The sequence below is a fragment of the Oryx dammah genome, unplaced genomic scaffold (genome assembly GCF_014754425.2).
Source record: "Oryx dammah isolate SB20612 unplaced genomic scaffold, SCBI_Odam_1.1 HiC_scaffold_18, whole genome shotgun sequence".
NCBI classification, from domain to species: Eukaryota; Metazoa; Chordata; class Mammalia; order Artiodactyla; family Bovidae; genus Oryx; species Oryx dammah.
This window is the reverse complement of record NW_024070202.1, coordinates 98,856,679-98,876,145: the sequence shown is the minus strand read 5'-3', so window position 1 is coordinate 98,876,145 and position 19,467 is coordinate 98,856,679. Positions and strand designations below refer to the sequence as shown.

Genomic DNA, 19,467 nt, shown 5'->3' with positions numbered 1-19,467 from the left:
AACCTTGTCTGAGCAGGGCCTGCTGTTCTCCTGTTAGGGATTGATAGCCTGATCTGCTGACGGAGTATCTCTGAGACAATGGCCAGTGACCTCACCGCAAAAGTATGTTGCCTGTTAGCACGTTTCTGTCTGGAGTCACAGGGTAGGGAGACTGACTTTTTTTTTTTTTCCACACATGAGCACAGTCACTGTTAACTAGCCACTATGTCTTACCTGAAAGTATTCTCGGTGTGTTTAAGTTTGTGGGTCATGAATTCTCCATTCTGAGACTTCACTTCTGTAAATCCCTTCTTTGCATCCAAGAAGCTCTTAACGTCTTTGCTTTCTTTGTCCTTTTTAGTCTTCTCATCTTTGAGCTAACCAATGGTACATATCAGGAAGAAACATGACGATAAAAATCTTATTAGGTTTCAGTTGGTATCACCAAATAAAACCCAACATTGTTAGGAAGCCAGAAAACTGAGAAGTAAAACAAACCACTGGAGAATGATGTGGTAGACCTGGAATCAGAGGAAATTCTTGGAGCATGAGCTATGGTCCTCCAGCTTCCGAGCAAAGACCCTGACCACAATTTTAGGAGGTCAGGATCATCCTTATTTCACTGAGGTTTTATTTTCAAAAGTGACGGAGGTGTTACCATTTGGAAACCATTATGTTATGGAAACTCCACATGAGAGGGGTTGTTTTCAGTTCCCACCGGGAAGAGCAATTATTAGTGTGGCCTTGATGGGAGAATGGCCAAGTTACTTGGACAGGTTTCTTCTTGGATGAAGGGTGCTTCTTTGAGAAGGATTTGAATGTGTTGAGGAGGAAATAAGAAACCTACTGAGTTAGCCAGATCTGTCAAGTCAGTCTTGGCAGATGTCAGAGGAAGACCACCCTAGTATTTTAATCAAATGAGTAACTAGGGTCTTCAGGATAGAAGACATAATAACCCTACCTTTAGAGGGAGGACGCAGAGATCTGTGGGGCCATGTTTGTAGTCATCTAAAGCATTAAAGATAGAACGCAAAGGAAAAATTCCAGTGCTGACCTTGACTTCCATTGAAGGTGATAATTTAGTCTCTGAAAGTGGCTTTGGGATTGTTGTGGGAGACAGAGGAAGGTGGTACATGGAGAGCAAGTATTAGCTCTAATTTTTGTGTGCACGTGTAGGCTTTGTGTTACAAGTTCCTCACAGTGAGACAGATTATTTCCAAGTATACTGAATTTGCATAGCTTTTTGGGGGGAGGCAAAGGAGTTCAAATTACCTTCATCATCTCACCCATTCTTAAAAAATGAGTGTGAGAACAGGTGAGGTTCATTACTGCTCATTTGAAGACAAACAGTGACAAAGCACTAACATTCTAAAGAGACCAAAGAAGGAGGGTTTGGGTGTAAGAACTCAGGGCTCTAGGGGCTGCCAAGGATGGCCCCACCCCTTACCTGATCACTCACCTCTTTGCAGTTGTTATGCTTCTGATACCTAACTCGCACCAAAATGCACATTTTACTAAGAAAAGGGTTTTTTTTTTTTTTTGCTCTTTACTGATGAGTCTTCAGTAGTCCTTTGCCTGATTGCTTTTGCTGAGTATTATTCGATTAAATTACTATCAATGGACTATTCACTACCATGGTGCCCTAGCTAGTTAAGACTTTTAATCTTTTTCCAAGTGGCATATATCTAGGACATCCCTTGGACTTGCTGAAGAGAGAGGCTGTAATTTTGCTATTCTTTCTGAGAACTTTGTCTGAAAGTCAGGAAATCTGAGTTTTAGTTTTAGTGTTGTCAACAATCTAACTTTTACTTTAAGTCACCTAACATCTCTGGAATGCTGGCTCCGTGTGCATGAAAAGAGAGGGTTGGGCTAGATGATCCCTTCCTAATCCTTCATCCTGTGCCTTTCCTCTTGGCTCCAGATTTGTGCTGAGAGACTCCGAGAAGAGAAGGAACCTCCTGGTCTGTCCCGCAGCTTTAATTAAACTGTCCTGGCCTGGTGATAAATCAGTATTTATTGGGCAGGCAGGAGCAAGCAAAGTCTCTTTTCATTCTGACCTACCATTGTTGGGAATAGCCCCAGAAACTATGGATGGGAGTTTATATCCTGGTTAAGAAGTATGTGGGGATACACATTTAAGGGTGAGGGAGGTCCCCTTGCAGTGAACCCATGAAAGAAATTGTGAGTCACACCTTATAGTTTGTGGAGCACTATACAAAGAGAAACTCATTTCTCCTATTTTGGAGTCAGAGATATTTCCAGTCTCCCAAAATGCATTATCTAATTTACTGACCAAAAATGTGTGTAAAATAGATTCGTAAAACCATACATGTCTAACAGAAGAAACATCCCTTTTTTTCAAGTTCTGCCTGTACTGGCAAAGTTGTGGTAGATGGTATGCTTATATTCTCTTTGGAAGACTTTAAAAAATTCCCAAAGGAATAATGATAATTTAATGCTGACTGCAAATTATTTTTTCTTTCTGGGAAATGAATAAATAAATTCTGTAACACTTTAAAGAGCATGGTGGGTTGGCATCTATAGCAGATTCAACCTAAGCTAATGGGATATTCTGAGCCCACTGGGAAAAGCATTAGAGCCTCTAGATCAAAGTGTTACCAAGAAGAGAACCTATGCTGATGGATTAATACAGGGCCATGTATCCTGAGTAGGAAATGGCAATCTGCTCCAGCATTCTCACCTGAGAAATCCCATGGATAGAGGACCCTGGTGGGCTAGTCTGTGCGTGCCAAGTTGCTTTAGTCATGTCTGACCCTGTTGCAGTAGCCCGCCAAGCTCCTCTGTCCATGGGGTTATCCTGGGCAAGAATACTGGAGTGGGTTGCCATGCCCTACTTCAGGGGATCTTCCCGACCCAGGGATTGAACCCACGTCTCTTGCATTTCCTGCACTGACAGGCACGTTTCTTACCACTAGTGCCACCTGGGAAGCCTGGGCTACAATCCACGGGGTCACAAAGAGTCGGACACAACTGGGTACAGCACAGCAAAAAAAAAGAGTGATCAGTGGGGTAACACATGGGTGTATGTGTGTAGGGGTAGGAATTACAGTGACATACTCTTGTGCCAGAGAGACACTCAAAAAGTTTGAACAAGTCTAAAAAGACTGAGGCACCAGTTTCTCTGTTGTACTGCTTTGTATCATTTGATTCCAGAAGAATGATAAGAATAGTGCAAGTTACACTTTTTCAGACTAAGTTGAACATACGTTTGTTAGATTCAGAAGCCTCAATTCCTGTTCCAGGCCCAATGTCTATTACATGAATGGCCCTGTCCATGGACAACATGGACTCCCCTGGGGAGCTGAGGCTCTACCCAGACCCACAGAGTCAGAGTCTGTGTTTCATAAGATCCCAGGTGACCAGCAAGTACCCTGATGTTTAGTGAGAGGCTCTGGCCTACGTGATATGAATATTAGTTTCATTATTATATGAACAGCTCTGCTGGAAACTATTTTCCTATTAGAGGCCAGAACAAAAAACGAGCTCTGGGGTGAAGAACTAAAAGGAGGCATTTTACAGGGGGGCATTTTATATTCAATATCCTATGATAAACCATAATGGAAAAGAATGTAGATAAAACAAGAATATATGTATATGTATAAAGGGCTTCCTAGGTGGCTTAGTGGGTTAAGAATCCACCTGCCCATGTATGAGACACAAGAGATGTGGGTTCGATGCCTGGGTTGGGAAGATTACCCTGGAGTAGGAAATGGCCACCCATTCCAGTATTCTTGCCTGGGAAATCCCATGGACAGAGGAGCATGGTGTGCTACAGTCCATGGGGTCAGAGAGAGTCAGATACAACTGAGCATGAACTCACGCACACACGCAGTATCTGTATAACTGAATCACTTGCTGTACAGCATGAACACAACACTGTACTTCAACAAAAATTTTAAAAAAATTAAAAGAAGGCATTTTATAGTTGGGGAAGAGAAAAAGTTAAACTACGTTTCAGGGTTACTGGTCATCTGTGATTCATTGGTGCAAACAGTTAAACTGCAGTGGGAGAAAGAAGGTTTTGTGTAAGGTATTGGAGTGGCTTCTGGAAATGTAGCTAACATTTGTGTTTCCTTTTTTTGCTAACTCCATGAAGGGAAAGACTTTTGCTGAGAGTAGAGAACAAAAAGGGGGATGGGGGGTAGAAGGAGGGCGTTTAAAATGGCCACATCATGTAAACTATGATTTAAAGTTATCTAAGTGGAGTAGCTACACAAACAGGTGGAGAGGGGTTATTCAACTAGTAATTTATGTATGCAATGTTAAAACAGGAATGGCAGTTTTTTTTTTTTTTTTCCTCTCCCAAAGCTTGGGTTAAGGAGCTAATCTGTTCTTGTGTCAAAAAGAGGCCAAGTTTTGGGACACTGGAATGTGCTGGAGGGCAGATTGAGAAAGGGGCAGGACTGAAATCATCAAACCACGGCCACTGTTGAACTGGGGGCCTTATCTGAAAAGAAGCTAAAGGATGATGGGATGGCTGCTGGTGAGCTCACAGACACAAAACGTGGACACGGAATGCCTTGGTCATTAAAAACAATCCACATCTGACTAAACTGAATGAAATGGAGAATTCATAGAGTCATTCCGCCTTTCCTGCTCCACAGAAACGTAATCACCGAGCTATGATTTCATGCCCTCTTCCTTCTGTATTTAAAGATATTCCCCCCAAGAAGTTTCTGTATAGCAGAGGGAGCTCAGCTCTCTGATGACCTAGATGGGTGGTGGTGGGGAGACTCAAGAGGGAGGGGGTATATGTATACACATAGCTGATTTCATGCTGTTGCACAGCAGAGACTAGTACAGTGCTGTCAAGCAATTATACTCCAATTAAAAAATAAGTTAAAGATATGCCCCCACACAAAATGCTAGCTTTAGAGATGAAGCTAAATAATAATATATGTGGGATACATAAATATATATGTGGGAAGCGAAATAAATAATATATGTGGGATATTTCTGAGTTTAGTGCCAAAGTAATGTTCATTTTTTGGAAATGAATTTGTAGTTGTTTTTCTATTACAGAATGAGAACAGTTGTTTCCCAACATGTTCAACAAATTTCTCAGCAGCCTCATTAGAGCCAAATTTAGTTTTCTAGTTTTTAGCATTCATGCTTTCTCCTGCTTTTAACTGGGCACTGTTCACATTTGGTTTTTACTCACAAGTTCTACTAGAAAATGGGACGAACACATACCAAAAACAAAATAAATATAACATGAACTAGAGTTCTTTTTACATGAATCTTAGGAAAAAAAGGTTTAAGAAAATAATCATTCTCCTATTAAATCTCATCTGTTTGCTAAATATAGATTTGTTTGTGTCTTATTCTGTGCTATAATGGGCAGAAAAATGTAGCAAGAGTCCATCTGAGTTGGAGCTCAATAACTACAAGTCAGTCCCACAGGCAGAGTAATTCAACTCTCATGTTTGATAATTTAGTTTTACCACGATCAAGTACTTTGAGCTTATTAAATACTATCATCATTTTTAGGATTGCTTGGAGCTAACATAAGCCTGATGGTTAAAACAAGATCAGGCTTTCTTTCTCCTTTTTTTTTTTTTTTTAAGCTGTGCTATGTGGCATGCAGGATCTTAGTTCCCCAACCAGGGATCAAACCTGTGCCCCCTGCATTGGGAGCGAAGAGTCTTAACCACTGGATGGCCATGGAGGCCCTGAGGTCAGGCTTTCTGATGTAGCATTTTGATCATGTCGGGACATAATGACATGCTCTCTGCAGCAGCCTCTGGTCCACCGACTTGTTTACTACTTACCTACAGTCAAACACCCTGGCACCAGCTCCTGTGTGTGCCTCAGAAATGCAATGCAGAACACTGTGCCAAGCTATTCTTTTGAAAACCAAATATCATCTTCAGTTCATCAGATTTTCTACTGAGAGGTGTGGGAGTGTTTTCCCTTTGAAAAGTTAAATCATTAATCAAAGCCAGTTGGAAATATTTCATGATTGAAATGAAAGTAGGATGGCTCAAAGGAAAAAAAAATAGCTTTTTTGGAGGAGAGTAGAAAGCAGGAAAGGTTGATCAGAGAAGTGTTTTTCAAGCTTTCTGACTGTGACCCATAGTAGAAAAGACAATTTATATCACAATGCAATACTCAGTGGCCACGATGCCCTCTGATATTTTCTATTCTACTTCATTTAAAAAATGCAGATTGACATTTTTAACTAGTTTTGCTTTAAATTGATTTCACCATTCAATGGATCATGAGCCATGGCTTGAAAAATACTGGGTTAGAGGTTACAATTTTGAGATCATCTGACCTGAAACATCATGGAACACTGCTCTCTATGCTTTATGACTAGGTTCCTTCTCAATGATATTTACCTCTTCTTTTTTGAAGGCAGCCTTGTCTTCTTGGGACTTTTCTCTTTTAGCTGGCACTTTAGCCCCCCTTTCTTCTTCCTTTTTATTTTCAAGAATGGTAAGGTCACTTATTTAAAAGCAAGAGTGAGAGGGTGCTCAGGTCACTCTGCATGTGGCGTGAAGTGACTTCTCTGCGGCTGTACCAATACTCACACTTCCCCAGTGCCAGTGGTTCTAAACAGCAATGTGGGATAGTTTCCTCCCACCAAATCTTTCCTCATGTGCCTGCCATCGTGCTCACTGAGGTCCAGCGTGACGTGGTGCTTCTGGTGCGTGTTGAAAACCTCGTGAGTGTTTGGTGCATCTAGTTCCTGATCATCTCTTATGATAGCTGTGTTTATGAGCCCCTTATAAGAAGCAGAAGTGAAAGACAAGTGCAATGCAGACTTAGCGATAGAGAGTTCTCTCTGGAAAGCTGAATACACAAGCATCTCTTTTCTTTTCTGGTTAGGTATAGTGCTTTTAATGTAGCCTTGCAGACAGAGAAAAAAAAAATGGTTCTTAGATTACAGACATTCCCCCCAGCCCCATTCCACTCTTCCTGTGCTACATAAATCTGTATCACCCAGATGGTAAAAGAAGCAAAATGTGTGCTCATAATTACCAACCAGTTTTAAGCTGATGCTGCCCCAGATGAATGGCTTTCTGCAAGTCTACATTAGGCTTAGGTCTACATGATGGCAAGTCAGGATTTTGACATTTTTTAACATAAAAGGTCCAAAATGGCTCCTTTCCCTCCTTTATTACCAGTTAATTTCAAGGGGGTTATTTTTGTCTTCTTAAGATATTTCTGACCATGATTTGCCAGGTCAGTTTCCCACCCCAACTTTTAGCATCTTTTATTAGATGCCAAACACATAGACGAGGTGAGGAGTTATGGTCCTCCTGCCTCATGTAGACCTGTGGAGAGAGGTAAGTTGTTAGAAGGAATGAGTTTAGATGCAGGTGCAGAATCATTTCAGTGCAGCACCACCACACTTGTCATCTTTGGGTTAATTCATTTTTTCTGGTATTCACAGCAATCAAGCACAGAGCAATTCACTTCTCTCTGGTTGTATCAGTAAATTTGGTCAGTGGAATATTTAGCTCTCAGTTGATTGCTCTATGCTTGCATATTGCTATGACCTAAAAAAATGAACAGCTTGCCAAACAATTAAGCACATGGGGCCTTAGGAATGTGGCCTCAGTCCCAAATTTGATGTGCATTACATTTCTTGCAAGTTGCAGGCATCACACACTTGGTGCAAAAGGTTTACTGTACCTGTTTCTTTGGGACAGCTGTATGAGGTTTATCTTCTTGTACTTTCTTTTCATTGACCCCCTTCCCTGCTGTTTTCTCCTCTACCTTTTCCCCTTTAATCTTTTTCTCTTGCATTTGCCCCTTTTTCTCTTCTAGTTGCTTCTTACGTTTTTGCTCTTCTATCTTAGCTCTCTCTTCTTCCTCTGCCTTTGCCCTCTGCCTCTCCTCTTCTGCCTTCCTCTCCTGCTCCTTGATCCTCTGCCTCTCCTCTTCTGCCTTCCTCTCCTGCTCCTTGATCCTCTGCCTCTCCTCTTCTGCCTTCCTCTCCTGCTCCTTGATCCTCTGCCTCTCCTCTTCTGCCTTCCTCTCCTCCTCCTTAATCCTCTCCCTCTCCTCTGCCTCCCGTCTTTCTCTCTCTTGGGCAGCTGCTTTTTCCTCTGCTTCCTTTTTTGCTTTCTCCTCTGCTATTTTTCGGTCTTGCTCAGCTTTAATTCTTTCTCTTTCTTCTGCTTCCAACCTGGCCCTTTCTGCCTCAGCTCTTTCCCTGGCTTCCTCTTCCATCTTTTCATTCTGGAGAATCTCATCTGAGCCCTTTTCCCCCTCCTCCTCGGTCTTAGGCTCATCTGCACTGATCTGCCCATTTTTCAGTGGCATTACTGTTTCCTGCTGGGTGTCTGCTGTTTTCTCTTCTACCACCACCTCTACCTGATTTTCTTCAATGCTCCCTGGCTTTGGCTTCTCTTCTTCCTCTTCCTCCTTTTCCTTCTCGTCTTTCTTTTTCTCTTCCGCTTCCATCCAATCATTCTTCTGGTGTGACTTGGTGACTATTTCTGTTTCCTCCAGCTCCTGTCTTTCCTGGCGACTTTCACTTTTTCCTTCCTTCTCTGCCGTTTCATTGTCTGTTGTGTTGTTTTGCATTCTTCTGCTGGAGAGCGGCAAACTTGCATCTGTTATTGTTGGGTCAAACTCCCTCTGCCGCTCCAGGGCTTCCTGGAGGCGCTTTTGGCGTCTTTCCTCCCGCCGAGCCAGTCGTTCCAGGAGAACAGCCTCATCATCGCCCTCCGCCTGAGTGTTGGTGGTGGTTGTCTTGACCTCCTCATCAGGCACACTGGACAACAGAAACGACATCAAGAACAGCTTGCTGATTAATCGGTCAGCTGGATTCATGCACTGTGCCACGTGGGAACTACAGCAGATACATAGAGAAATCTATATACACACACTCCCCATATGTAACCTCATATTAGTACATTCCTGCCTGGCTTTCAATGATAGCATATGAAACCTTTGTCCATGGTCTTTCTCTGGCCACGGTGAGTCTATTCTATAAACAGAAGAGCTGAGTATTAATGCCCCCTGGGCACTGTGCCTCTAGCAAAAATTCATGAGCATTAGTGAATAAATACCTCAGCTCTCTTCACCTTTGGAATCAGATAGCTCCAAGGTACCTGCAGCACAGTAGGTCTTAGAGCTCCCAGTGGAGTTAAGCTCCAGATACTCACAGTGGTAATTTGCTCAGAAAGAAAACCTTTATTTGGTTGCGTTGCCTTCTCTGACTCACTTTCCCACACTGCTACCAGCTTTTCCTAGGATCACTTTACAAATAAACTGTTTGTGCTTAAATCTTTGTTTCAGAATCTGATTCTTGGAGAACTCAAATTAAGACAAGGACCAAACTGAAGAAACAAATTCCTCTCATATCATATAGTGTTCCCACATGTTGCCAAGTCATCTGGAATTCCTGATCTGGATTTCTGGAACACAAAGTACTTTGAGAGGAAGGGAGTGTATGTATTAATAATAGGGCACAGAGGCTATACTATATTCAGGCTAGTAAGCCCCACGGTGGGGACATCCAACTGTCCACCACAAGTCATGCTCCTCCTTCCTTAGTCACGGGGAAGTCATTGCCCATCAAGTCATTGCCTAACCCTCCCTTATTCCTTGCACCTGGGTGGGGCCACATGCCCAATAATTCCAATGAAGTATGAGTAGAAGTGTGATGTCCAGGCCAGGACAAATAAGAAGCAGAGGTACATTCTCTTCCTTTTCAATCTCTGCTGGCTAGATTAGAGGACTCCAAAGCCCCTGAGTTTGATAGACTTATAAGAGAACAGAAGATAGGGGACCAGTTCTACCAATCAGAAATACCCAATTTGGGAACTCATTGTTAAAGCAGCTGATGTTGCCCTAACTAATATACATATATAATATACCATCTACATTCTTTGTCAAGATTTCCATGAGTAAAGGGTCTCTTGCCCTTCTTTTCTACAGTAGACAAAGAACAGTTAGATTTGACGCTTATAAAATAAGAAGAGAAAATCTCTAAAAACCAAACTGCAGCATGTCCATCACCATGCTCACTACTGTGGGATGCTGGCTGGACACTGCCCAAGCCAGGGGTGTTGGTCTTCACTGCAGGAAACAACTAGTCATGTGATACTAGGACTGTGACCAGAGTTGGAAAAGTATGTCTTGCAGTGTTTTGAAACTCCATCAAATTTTATGGTTCATACCAACCTTGGCCCTTTTGAAGTTCAAGTTCACTTAATTTTGGAAAAACACACTTCACCTTTAACAATAAGAAAAGGCAGAGTAGAGGCTAGATTTTAAACTTTCTTGGCCTTTGCTGTTGCTGTAAGGCACCATGTTGATGAATTAGACACATAAGGGTTAAACTTCTCTGAAAATGCAAATAGTTTAGAATTTAAGGGAAAAAAATCTATATATATGAGGCATTTGGATCAACTGAATTTAAATAATTTTTAAGAGGTATCCCAAATTCCAAAATGCTAGTTGGCTTAAAGAACTCTTAAGAAACAACAGACTCTACTGAATCTTTCTTTGCTATTTGCTATTTATAAATCAGGACAGCTATTATCAGTAGAAGCTGAGTACCAACTACAGTTGCTTAGCCCCAAGAAGAATACTTATTCTTCATGTCATAGATAAATTACATGAATATGAGCTACCAAAAAAAAAAAAAAAAGAATTTTGTACTCAATCAATAGCATGAAATAACTATTAATAGTAAATTGTGAAAGAAGCAAAATACAAGTAGGAGCAAGATTTTAAAAGCAAGAAAACTACAGGCACTAGTAACTTTTTATGGCATTGTTGATTATTCCCTAATAGCCAGATTCATGGAAGGCCTTAAAATGTAAAATGTTGTGTTTAAACTCTTTTTTTCCCATCTCCCTCAGCTCAAAAATGGAAAAGGAAGTGATGACCATACTGCTCTGATTTAGAAGATTCTGCTACCATCCTCCTAATAATGGTCAAGATTATTATGTGCATTTTACATGTGTTATCATCTCATTTAAATTTAATGACACGCCTAAAACAAAAGTATAATTTTTATTTCCATTTAACTGAAGAAACAGAGTTAGTGAAGGGAGGGTCAAGTTGGGATTCAAAGCCAGGTGGTGAACCCCAAAGAATAAACCTCAACCTCTTGGCTATGCACCCTCCCTAATTAGGAGGTACTTACTAAGGGATGAGGTCTGTTTGTCCACCTAACCAAGAAGCTTCCTTACCGAGGCATCCTGCCAGCATTTTCATAACTGCCTTCAGAAACCTTTTGTGTACCCACTGAAATTCACATTAAAGAGGTCATAACTCTTTCCCTTCAGAATTTTCTATATAGATTGAATGAAGGGGATTATCAAATACACCTTCCTCCCAACAAGCACAAAATAAGAGAATCTAAAACCAAAACCACACAAAAGATCTTATATGATGATTTCATTATATGTAACCATTTCATAATTAAAAAAAATCTTTTCCTCCATTCCCCTTCAAGCATCCTCATTTTTTCCTGTGCCTTGGAGCATATACATGACATATACTAACTATTAGCATAATGCATTGTGTGACCCTGTATGTGTGAACTTTTAAAAGTCCCTTTAAAAGAAGTTAGGGCTCCCCTGATGGGTCAGATGGTAAAGAATCTGCCTTCAATGCAGGAGACCCTGGGTCAGGAAGATCCCCTGGAGAAGGGAATGGCAACCCACTCCAGTATTCTTGCCTGGAGAATGCCATGGATAGAGGAGCCTGATGGGCACAGTCCACGGGGTGGCAAAGAGTCGGACATGACTGAGCAACTAACATACACTTGTTATAAGAAATTGAACTTACTACTAAGAGATCTCGACTTTCCTGATTTCCACCAGGACTGGTATAGCGAAAAATGCAGTACTAAACTCATAAGCTTCTTTGAATAACTACATTAAATCAAATAGGATTCTGCACCTTGCAGAATATTACCGAGAACAGAGGATACTGGGTTGGGGTGTATATTAGGAAGAATAAGACATCTGCAATTCATGCCTACTTTTAAAATTGAAGTATTATCTCTGCTACTGGTAGGTGCAGAGGACTATTAAACTAATATATCTTTAGTTCAGAACAGATAACAATACCTTAAAGAATGAATGTAAATAGTTTTCCTTATTTAAGAATATGACCCGTGATTTTTAGTAAATAAAAAATTTACTAGATTACAAAGAAAATATCCTTCAATTGGGGTGTGTTTAGGGGACGGGATAGGGGGTGAGAAGAAAGGAGTATTGGTGTCCTGATGTCTAAATCAGATCAACTGTCCAGTCTGGTGAGTTGCCAATAACGGCCACACAAGAATTAAACAAGCTAGAAAGAGTGAAAGAGACTGAGTTGGCCTGAGAAGGGAGTGCTTTGCCCAACACATTTCTTTCATCAGACTGGCTAAGAAGCAATTGAGAAATGTGCCCTTCCGAAGAGGACAGTACCTGTTCTGGGTATTGACCTCCACCTGGTCAGTCACCTGCCCCAAGGCTTCTTCCTCTTGCTTCTGCCGCAGCCTTTCCTGACGGGCACGGCGGCGCCGTTCCCGGGCAGCCTCTTCCTCGTCATCGTCATTCCGCTGGTAGGCGATTCTGCAACATCAAAAACACCACCTCTTGAGCCAAATGGCAACCATCTTTACCAGCTTCTTGGCAGGATCGACCCTGAACGTGACTACTTACTGAACCACAGAGTTCTAAGAGGACGGTTCTGTTTCTTAACATTTAGAGACCTGATCTGACGAGTTTTTAAACTTTTAAGTATCTGAAAACCATTAGTCCAATAGCTACAGAGGATAATTGGCAATGATCAAACAACAGCTTAAACTGAAAAAATTTATACAACAGCAACTGCCTTTGAAGACTGTGGGTTAGCTTATTTAGATTTCTTTACTAAGCTGATGATTAGTAAAGATTTAGAAGCAGAAATCCAAAGAATTGAACTGAAAGTAATCAAAACAGTCACCGAAAAGATTCAGCATGTTGTATGAATTATTTGTGGATACATTTTCACAAAGGTCAGAAAAGAATCAAGTTATGTTACCAAGCCAGGAATCTGGCATTAACAAGCCAAACAGCTAACTAAAAACCAGAGCAGGATATCCTCTTTGCTTGGATTTATTTTTTCCTTTGTAGTTCCTTTTCATGGAAGAAAAGTGTCGTTGACAACTGAGAAGAGGCTTCACACTCAGGGCAGTGCCCTCTGCGTGTGTGCTCATTGTGACCGACTCTTTGTGACCCCATGGACTGCAACCTGCAAGGCTCCTTTGTCCATGGGATTCTCCAGGCAAGAACAGTGGAATGGGTTGCCATCTCCTCCTCCAGGGGATCTTCCTGACCCAGGGATCTGACCTGCGTCTCTTATGTCTCCTCCATGGCAGGTGGATTCTCTATCACTGAGCCACTGGCAGTGCCCTCTATGGCCCCCTCTTTTGTTCTAAAACTGCCTAGTGTCCCACCACCCTCACACTGGGTGCCTCATGGGAGCCTACAGGTGTGTATTTAGATAGAACCTGTGGGCTAAGGCGTGCTGCATTCCATGGGATCACAAAGAGTCCGACACGACTTAGAGACTGGACAACAACAGCAACAATAGCAAGTAGAAGAGGCAGAGAGGGTTTCACAGGCACATGTGATATTTAGCTTTCCTGGTTTAACTTGAAGCAAAGAGCTGTTTAGGGAAGTTATACAATCGGAATCACTAGTTAGATAGGTCTCCTCTAATATTTATTCCCAAGTAAAGAGTTGGAGCTGGAGTGCTACAGATGCCCAGACTCAAAAGGAGAAGGCCGACATGGTTAACTGGGCTGTTCTGGAGGGAGGGCTATGACTGAGATACAGAGCGCTGGGAAGGCACAGCCGTGCTGGGTGACCTGATGGTTCCATGGGTTGGGATGCAGCTGCGTTGACCACCAGACTGCTTTTTACATTGGAGAGTTCACGTGCTTTTTTTTTTTTTAACAGTGTTACTTACATATCTACAAATAGAAATGCAGATATGTAAACATTACATGCCTATCAATCATGACTAAGCTAAAATAATTTACAAATGAAATCATACAATTTATACCAACAAAACAAACTTAACAGGACAGATGAAGTTTGCTCCTGTTAGATTTACAAACTAGGTATTTTTAGATCCAGTACTTTATCTTTTGACTTCAATAATACAAATGCTATGAATGTTTTTGGACCTAGGTATCTTACAAAATAAGATGAACAGTTCTGAAGGTTGGTTGGTTTGCTCTTTGCTACTTAAGAAACTCTGACTTCATACTTGCTAAAATGTGCTGGTGTGCAATATTCAAATGCCAATATAAATAAACTGTCACTTAGTAATTCTATAAAGCTGACTGGTTTATTTCCACAAATATGGAGAGAAGGGTAGTGTGATACAGTTAAAGGATAACTAGATTAGTATTCAGAAAACCTGGTTTCTACAATGGGTCTCTCCCTGGCTTGCAGCTCTTTGATGAACCTGCGTTACACTGCCTTGTCTGGAAGTGGGTGAGAATCAAAAGAAATCATGGGTGTGTTGTGGTAAGGCAAGCTACAGTGTAGTATTTTGTTGTTAATAGGAAAGTGCAGTGGAGGACCTGCTTTGTGAGGAAAGATGAGTTCAATTTTAGACTTGCTGAATTCGAGGTGACAGCATGACAAGATTCAAATGTTCCTTTCTAATTCAATCACATTGTAGTTTGCAGTCAAAAGCCCTTCCCAGTGGTTTGGCTTCAGTCTTCAGATTCCTGGCTTCATATTCCTTTGGCTTATTTCTCAATAGACAACTTTAACCACAGCAGGGAGAATGGGTCCTTACTGACGGCTTCCCAAGCTAATCAAACAGAAAGTCTTAATTTGCCCTTCTACATCTCTGGTTCAGCCATGAGGTCTTGGCTATTACTTGGGGCCTTCCTTTTCCAAGACAAGCAAGACACATAAAAGCTCCATATGGCACACTTTATGCCAGAAACAAAATTCTCCCCTCTCCTAAAAATGGAATCTCATTTGAAGCCCTTAATTTCGCATTACACTTGAACAATTTGAGACGTTACTGTCTCTTCCCACCCATGCAATGAGCTTCATGGTGGACGCTGTTGGCTTTTAGTTCTGACACCACCTAGATCTGCCATCTGTCTTGGCCAGGTCATACTCAGTCTTCCTTCATCTCAGATTCCTCATTGGAGGAGTGACCATGAACAACCAGATCATCTCCACTGTCTCTTCTTACTTCATACGGCTTCAGTTCAGTTCAGTTCAGTCACTCAGTCGTGTCTGGCTCTTTGCAACCCCATGAACTGCAGCACACCAGGCCTCCCTGTCCATCACCAACTCCTGGAGTCCACCCAAATCCATGTCCATTGTGTCGATGATGCCATCCAACCATCTCATCCTCTGTTTTCCCCTTCTCCTCCTGCCCTCAATCTTTCCCAGCATCAGGGTCTTTTCAAATGAGTCAACTCTTCACATCAGGTGGCCAAAGTATTGGAGTTTCAGCTTCAACATTAGTCCCTCCCAGGACTAATCTCCTTTAGGATGGACTGGTTGGATCTTCTTGCAGGCCAAGGGACTCTCAAGAGTCTTCTCCAACACCACAGTTCAAAAGCATCAATTCTTTGGCGCTCAGCTTTCTTTATAGTCCAACTCTCACATCCCTAACATGACTACTGGAAAAACCATAGCCTTGACTAGACGGACCTTTGTTGGCAAAGTAATGTCTCTGCTTTTTAATATTCTGTCTAGGTTGGTCATAACTTTCCTTCCAAGGAGCAAGCGTCTTTTAATTTCATGGCTGCAGTGACCATCTGCAGTGATTCTGGAGCCCAGAAAAATAAAGTCTGACACTGTTTCCACTGTTTCCCCATCTATTTCCCATGAAGTGATGGGACCAGATGCCATGATCTTCATTTTCTGAATGTTGAGCTTTAAGCCAACTTTTTCACTCTCCTCTTTCACTTTCATCAAGAGGCTTTTTAATTCTTCTTCACTTTCTGCCATAAGGGTGGTGTCATTTGCATATCTGAGGTTAGTGATATTTCTCCCGGCAATCTTGATTCCAGCTTGTGCTTCTTCTAGCCCAGCGTTTCTCATGATGTACTTTGCATGTAAGTTAAATAAGCAGGGTGACAATATACAGCCTTGACATACTCCTTTTCCTATTTGGCTTACAATTTACCATTACATTCCATCGATAGACTCTTGTTTAGGACACACAATTGCCAGAGCTAGATTTTTGAGGACATTTACTTATTTTTAATGTTTTTTATTGTGGTAAAATATAATATAAAATGTACTATTTTAACCGTATTTAACTGTGCAGTTAGTTCAGTGGCACTAAGTATATCCACACTGTCGTGTAACTCTCACCATCATCCATCTCCTGAATGTTTAACCTTCCTAAACGGAAACTCTGTCCCCGTTAAACACTAATTCCCAAGTCTCCTTTCCCATCCTCTCACACCCGGCCCCTGGGATCTACCAGTGCACTTTCTGACGCTATGAACTTGACTATTCTAGATATCTTGTATAAGTGGAGTCAAACAGTATTTGTCTGTACCTAAATGTATTGGGGCTTCCCTGGTAGCTCAGCTGGTTTAGAATCTACCTGCAATGCAGGAGACCCTGGTTTGATTCCTGGGTTGGGAAGACTCCCTGGAGAAGGGATAGGCTACCCACTCCAGTATTCATGGGCTTCCCAGTGGCTCAGACGGTAAGGAATTACCTGCAATGTGGGAGACCTGGGTTCAGTCCTTAGGTTGGGAAGATCCCCTGAAGGAGGGCATGGCAACCCACTGTAGTATCCTTGCCTGGAGAATCCCATGGACGCAGGAGCCTGGCAGGCTACAGTCCATGCAGTTCCAAAGAGTTGGACACAACCAAGTAACTTAAGCACAGCAGAGCATAGCAATGTGTATTGGGATGTATTTTTAAGGTTAGCTTCATTTATGTCCTACAGATTGTACCTTCCTTTTTTCCCTGTGCTATATAGTAGGTTCTCATTAGTTATCTATATTAATAAAGAAACATGTTAAAATTGTTTTCAAAGTTAAAAACAAAGAAGGAGACAAAATGATTCCATGGTATTTTGAATCAGAATGTGCCCAGTTGCTGGCTCAATGACTTATCAGTTGACTTTATACGTGAAATTGTGTCCATGCCAAATGACTTGATATGTGTGGAAATTCTTTGAAAGTGAGCCTCCCTACATCAGCTCTCCAAGGTCAGAGCACACAGTGGCTGCTTAGCTTTCAGGCCTCTCCCATGACAACTACCCTTCATACTACTACCAGAGATTTATTGCTTTTCTTTCAAAATTGAAAAAACTTAATTGTTAAATTTTTTTCTGGCTCCAAAAGTAACATGCATTTATTGTTTTCTTAAACCAGACATTTTAAAATGTATAAAAGAGAAAGTAAAAATCAGTTTCCTAATCATACCCCTCAGATATGAATATGATTAATATTCAAGGTAATCTACCAGAACTTCTCCTATCTTTACATGAAAGTGTTAGTCTTTCAGTCATGTTCAACTCTTTGCGACCCCATGGACTGTAGCCCACCAGGCTCCTCTGTCCATAGCATTCTCCAGGCAAGAATACTGGAATAGGTTGGGTTGTCATTCCCTTCTCCAGAGAATCTTCCTGACCCAGGGATCGAACCCAGGTCTCCTACATTGCAGGCAGATTCTTTACCATCTGAGCCACCAGGGAAGAACTATGCATGCATAGATATTTTAATTTTTAACCAAGCAGGATGATGATATATACATTATTTTAGAAACAATTTCTCTAATTTATCTTATTTATTACTATTTTAACACATTAACAAAATATAATTTTCAACAGCAACACAGTATTCTTTGACTGGATGTATGTAGTAGATATATGTATATGGTGTACTGTAATCTATTTAACCAGTTTTCTACCGAGAGGCAGTTAAAATTTTTCCAAATTTATGTTCTTATAAACAATGCTGCACAGGGCCTCACTATAGATATACTTTTACCACTTGTTCAATTACTTATCTAGCAAATATTCTCAAAAGTTAGAATTTCTGAGTTTAGGAGTACGCTTATTTAAAGGCTTTTTGATACACATTGACAAACTGCCCTCCAGAAAGGTATGTCACATGTGAGTGTTAATTTCACCATAATAAGAACTTACTCAAAAAGACAGATGAGAACACAGCATCCTTAATACACCCACATGATAGCTCAACTGCTTTAGGCTTTGGTTAAAGACAAAATGTTAACATTTCTGATTTTCCACACACCACATTTACATGTATTGAAATGCTGCTGACCAGTAAAAATCATACCTAACCACCCAGTGGGCTGCAATGAAAGCATAACAATCCATTTGTTCTTTCTCTGAAACTTCAGCAGATGCTGGCAGTAACCAGTCTACTGTATCCTACAAAGATGACTGATGTTCCCAGAGGATTCACAAGTAGCGGATTTCCTCTGAATCATCTGAGAAAGATTAAACTATGTTTATTAAAATTTTAATCAAATGCATTTTATTTAAAAATGAGTAATCCAAAATGATCACTTGATAAGGGTGAAAGAGGAAAGTGAAAAAAGCTGGCTTAAAACTCAACATTCGAAAAACTAACATCATGGCATCCAGTCTCATCACTTCATGGCAACTAGAAGGGGAAAAAGTGGAAACAGTGACAGATTTTTATTTTCTTGGACTCCAAAATCACTGTGGATGGTGAGTGGAGCCATGGTATTAAAAGACACTTGCTCCTTGGAAGGAAAGCTATGACCAACCTAGGCAGCATATTAAAAAGCAGAGACATCACTTTATCAACAAAATTCTGTATAGTCAAAGCTTTTTCCAGTAGTCATATACGGATGTGAGAGTTGGACTATAAAGAAGGCTGAGGACTGAAGAACTGATGCTTTTGAATTGTGGTGCTGGAGAGGACTCAAGACTCCCTTGAAGAGCAAGGAGATCAAGCCAGTAAATCCTAAAGGAAATCAACCTTGAATATTCATTGGAAGGACTGATGCTGAAGCTGAAGTTCTAATACTTTGGCCACCTGATGTGAAGTGCCAACTCATTGGAAAAGACCCTGATGCTGGAAAAGATTGAAGGCAAAAGGAGAAGAGGCCAGCTGAGGATGAGATGGTTAGATAGCATCACTGACTCACTGGACATGAGTCTGAGCAAACTCTGGGAGATAGTGAAGGACAGGAAAGACTGGTGAATGCAGTCCATGGGGTTGCAAAGAGTTGGACTCAACTTAGCAACTGAACAACAATAACAAAATCTCAAGTGATATGTAAAGCACCTCTTATTAAATTAAATGTTCAATTAACCAGAATCCATGACTTTCCCACCCAGGGTAGATGTAAGCAGGTTTACTCTGGAGCATTACTCTTTGTTTCTGGGTAACTGCCTTTCCTCGTGTTTTAGAGAACACTTGGAAAAAGGCGAGATTGATCTTACCCCAGGAAGGCAAGTGCTGAGGGCAGCAAAATGGCACATCAGATGTCTGGGAGAGAGACGATCTTGTGTGTG

At 41.3% G+C, this 19,467-nt stretch overlaps 1 protein-coding gene across 17 annotated transcripts in view; it reads right to left on the bottom strand.

Moving 5' to 3' along the window:
- CALD1 (caldesmon 1) overlaps positions 1-19,467 on the bottom strand; it is a 231,249-nt gene that overhangs the window by 25,357 nt on the left and 186,425 nt on the right. For 11 of the 17 annotated variants that reach the window (XR_005724491.1, XM_040260907.1, XM_040260906.1 and 8 more), the window contains 4 exons: positions 12,390-12,536; positions 7,642-8,728; positions 6,342-6,419; positions 214-356 (listed from right to left, as the gene is read on the bottom strand). Coding sequence is in view for 16 of the 17 variants with exons in the window: in XM_040260907.1 (XP_040116841.1) it covers positions 214-356; positions 6,342-6,419; positions 7,642-8,728; positions 12,390-12,536 (1,455 nt within the window). In the remaining variant the exon portion in view is untranslated. The remainder of the gene's footprint in view (positions 1-213; positions 357-6,341; positions 6,420-7,641; positions 8,729-12,389; positions 12,537-19,467) is intronic. The other 6 variants (XM_040260919.1, XM_040260917.1, XM_040260918.1 and 3 more) reach the window with 2 other exon arrangements.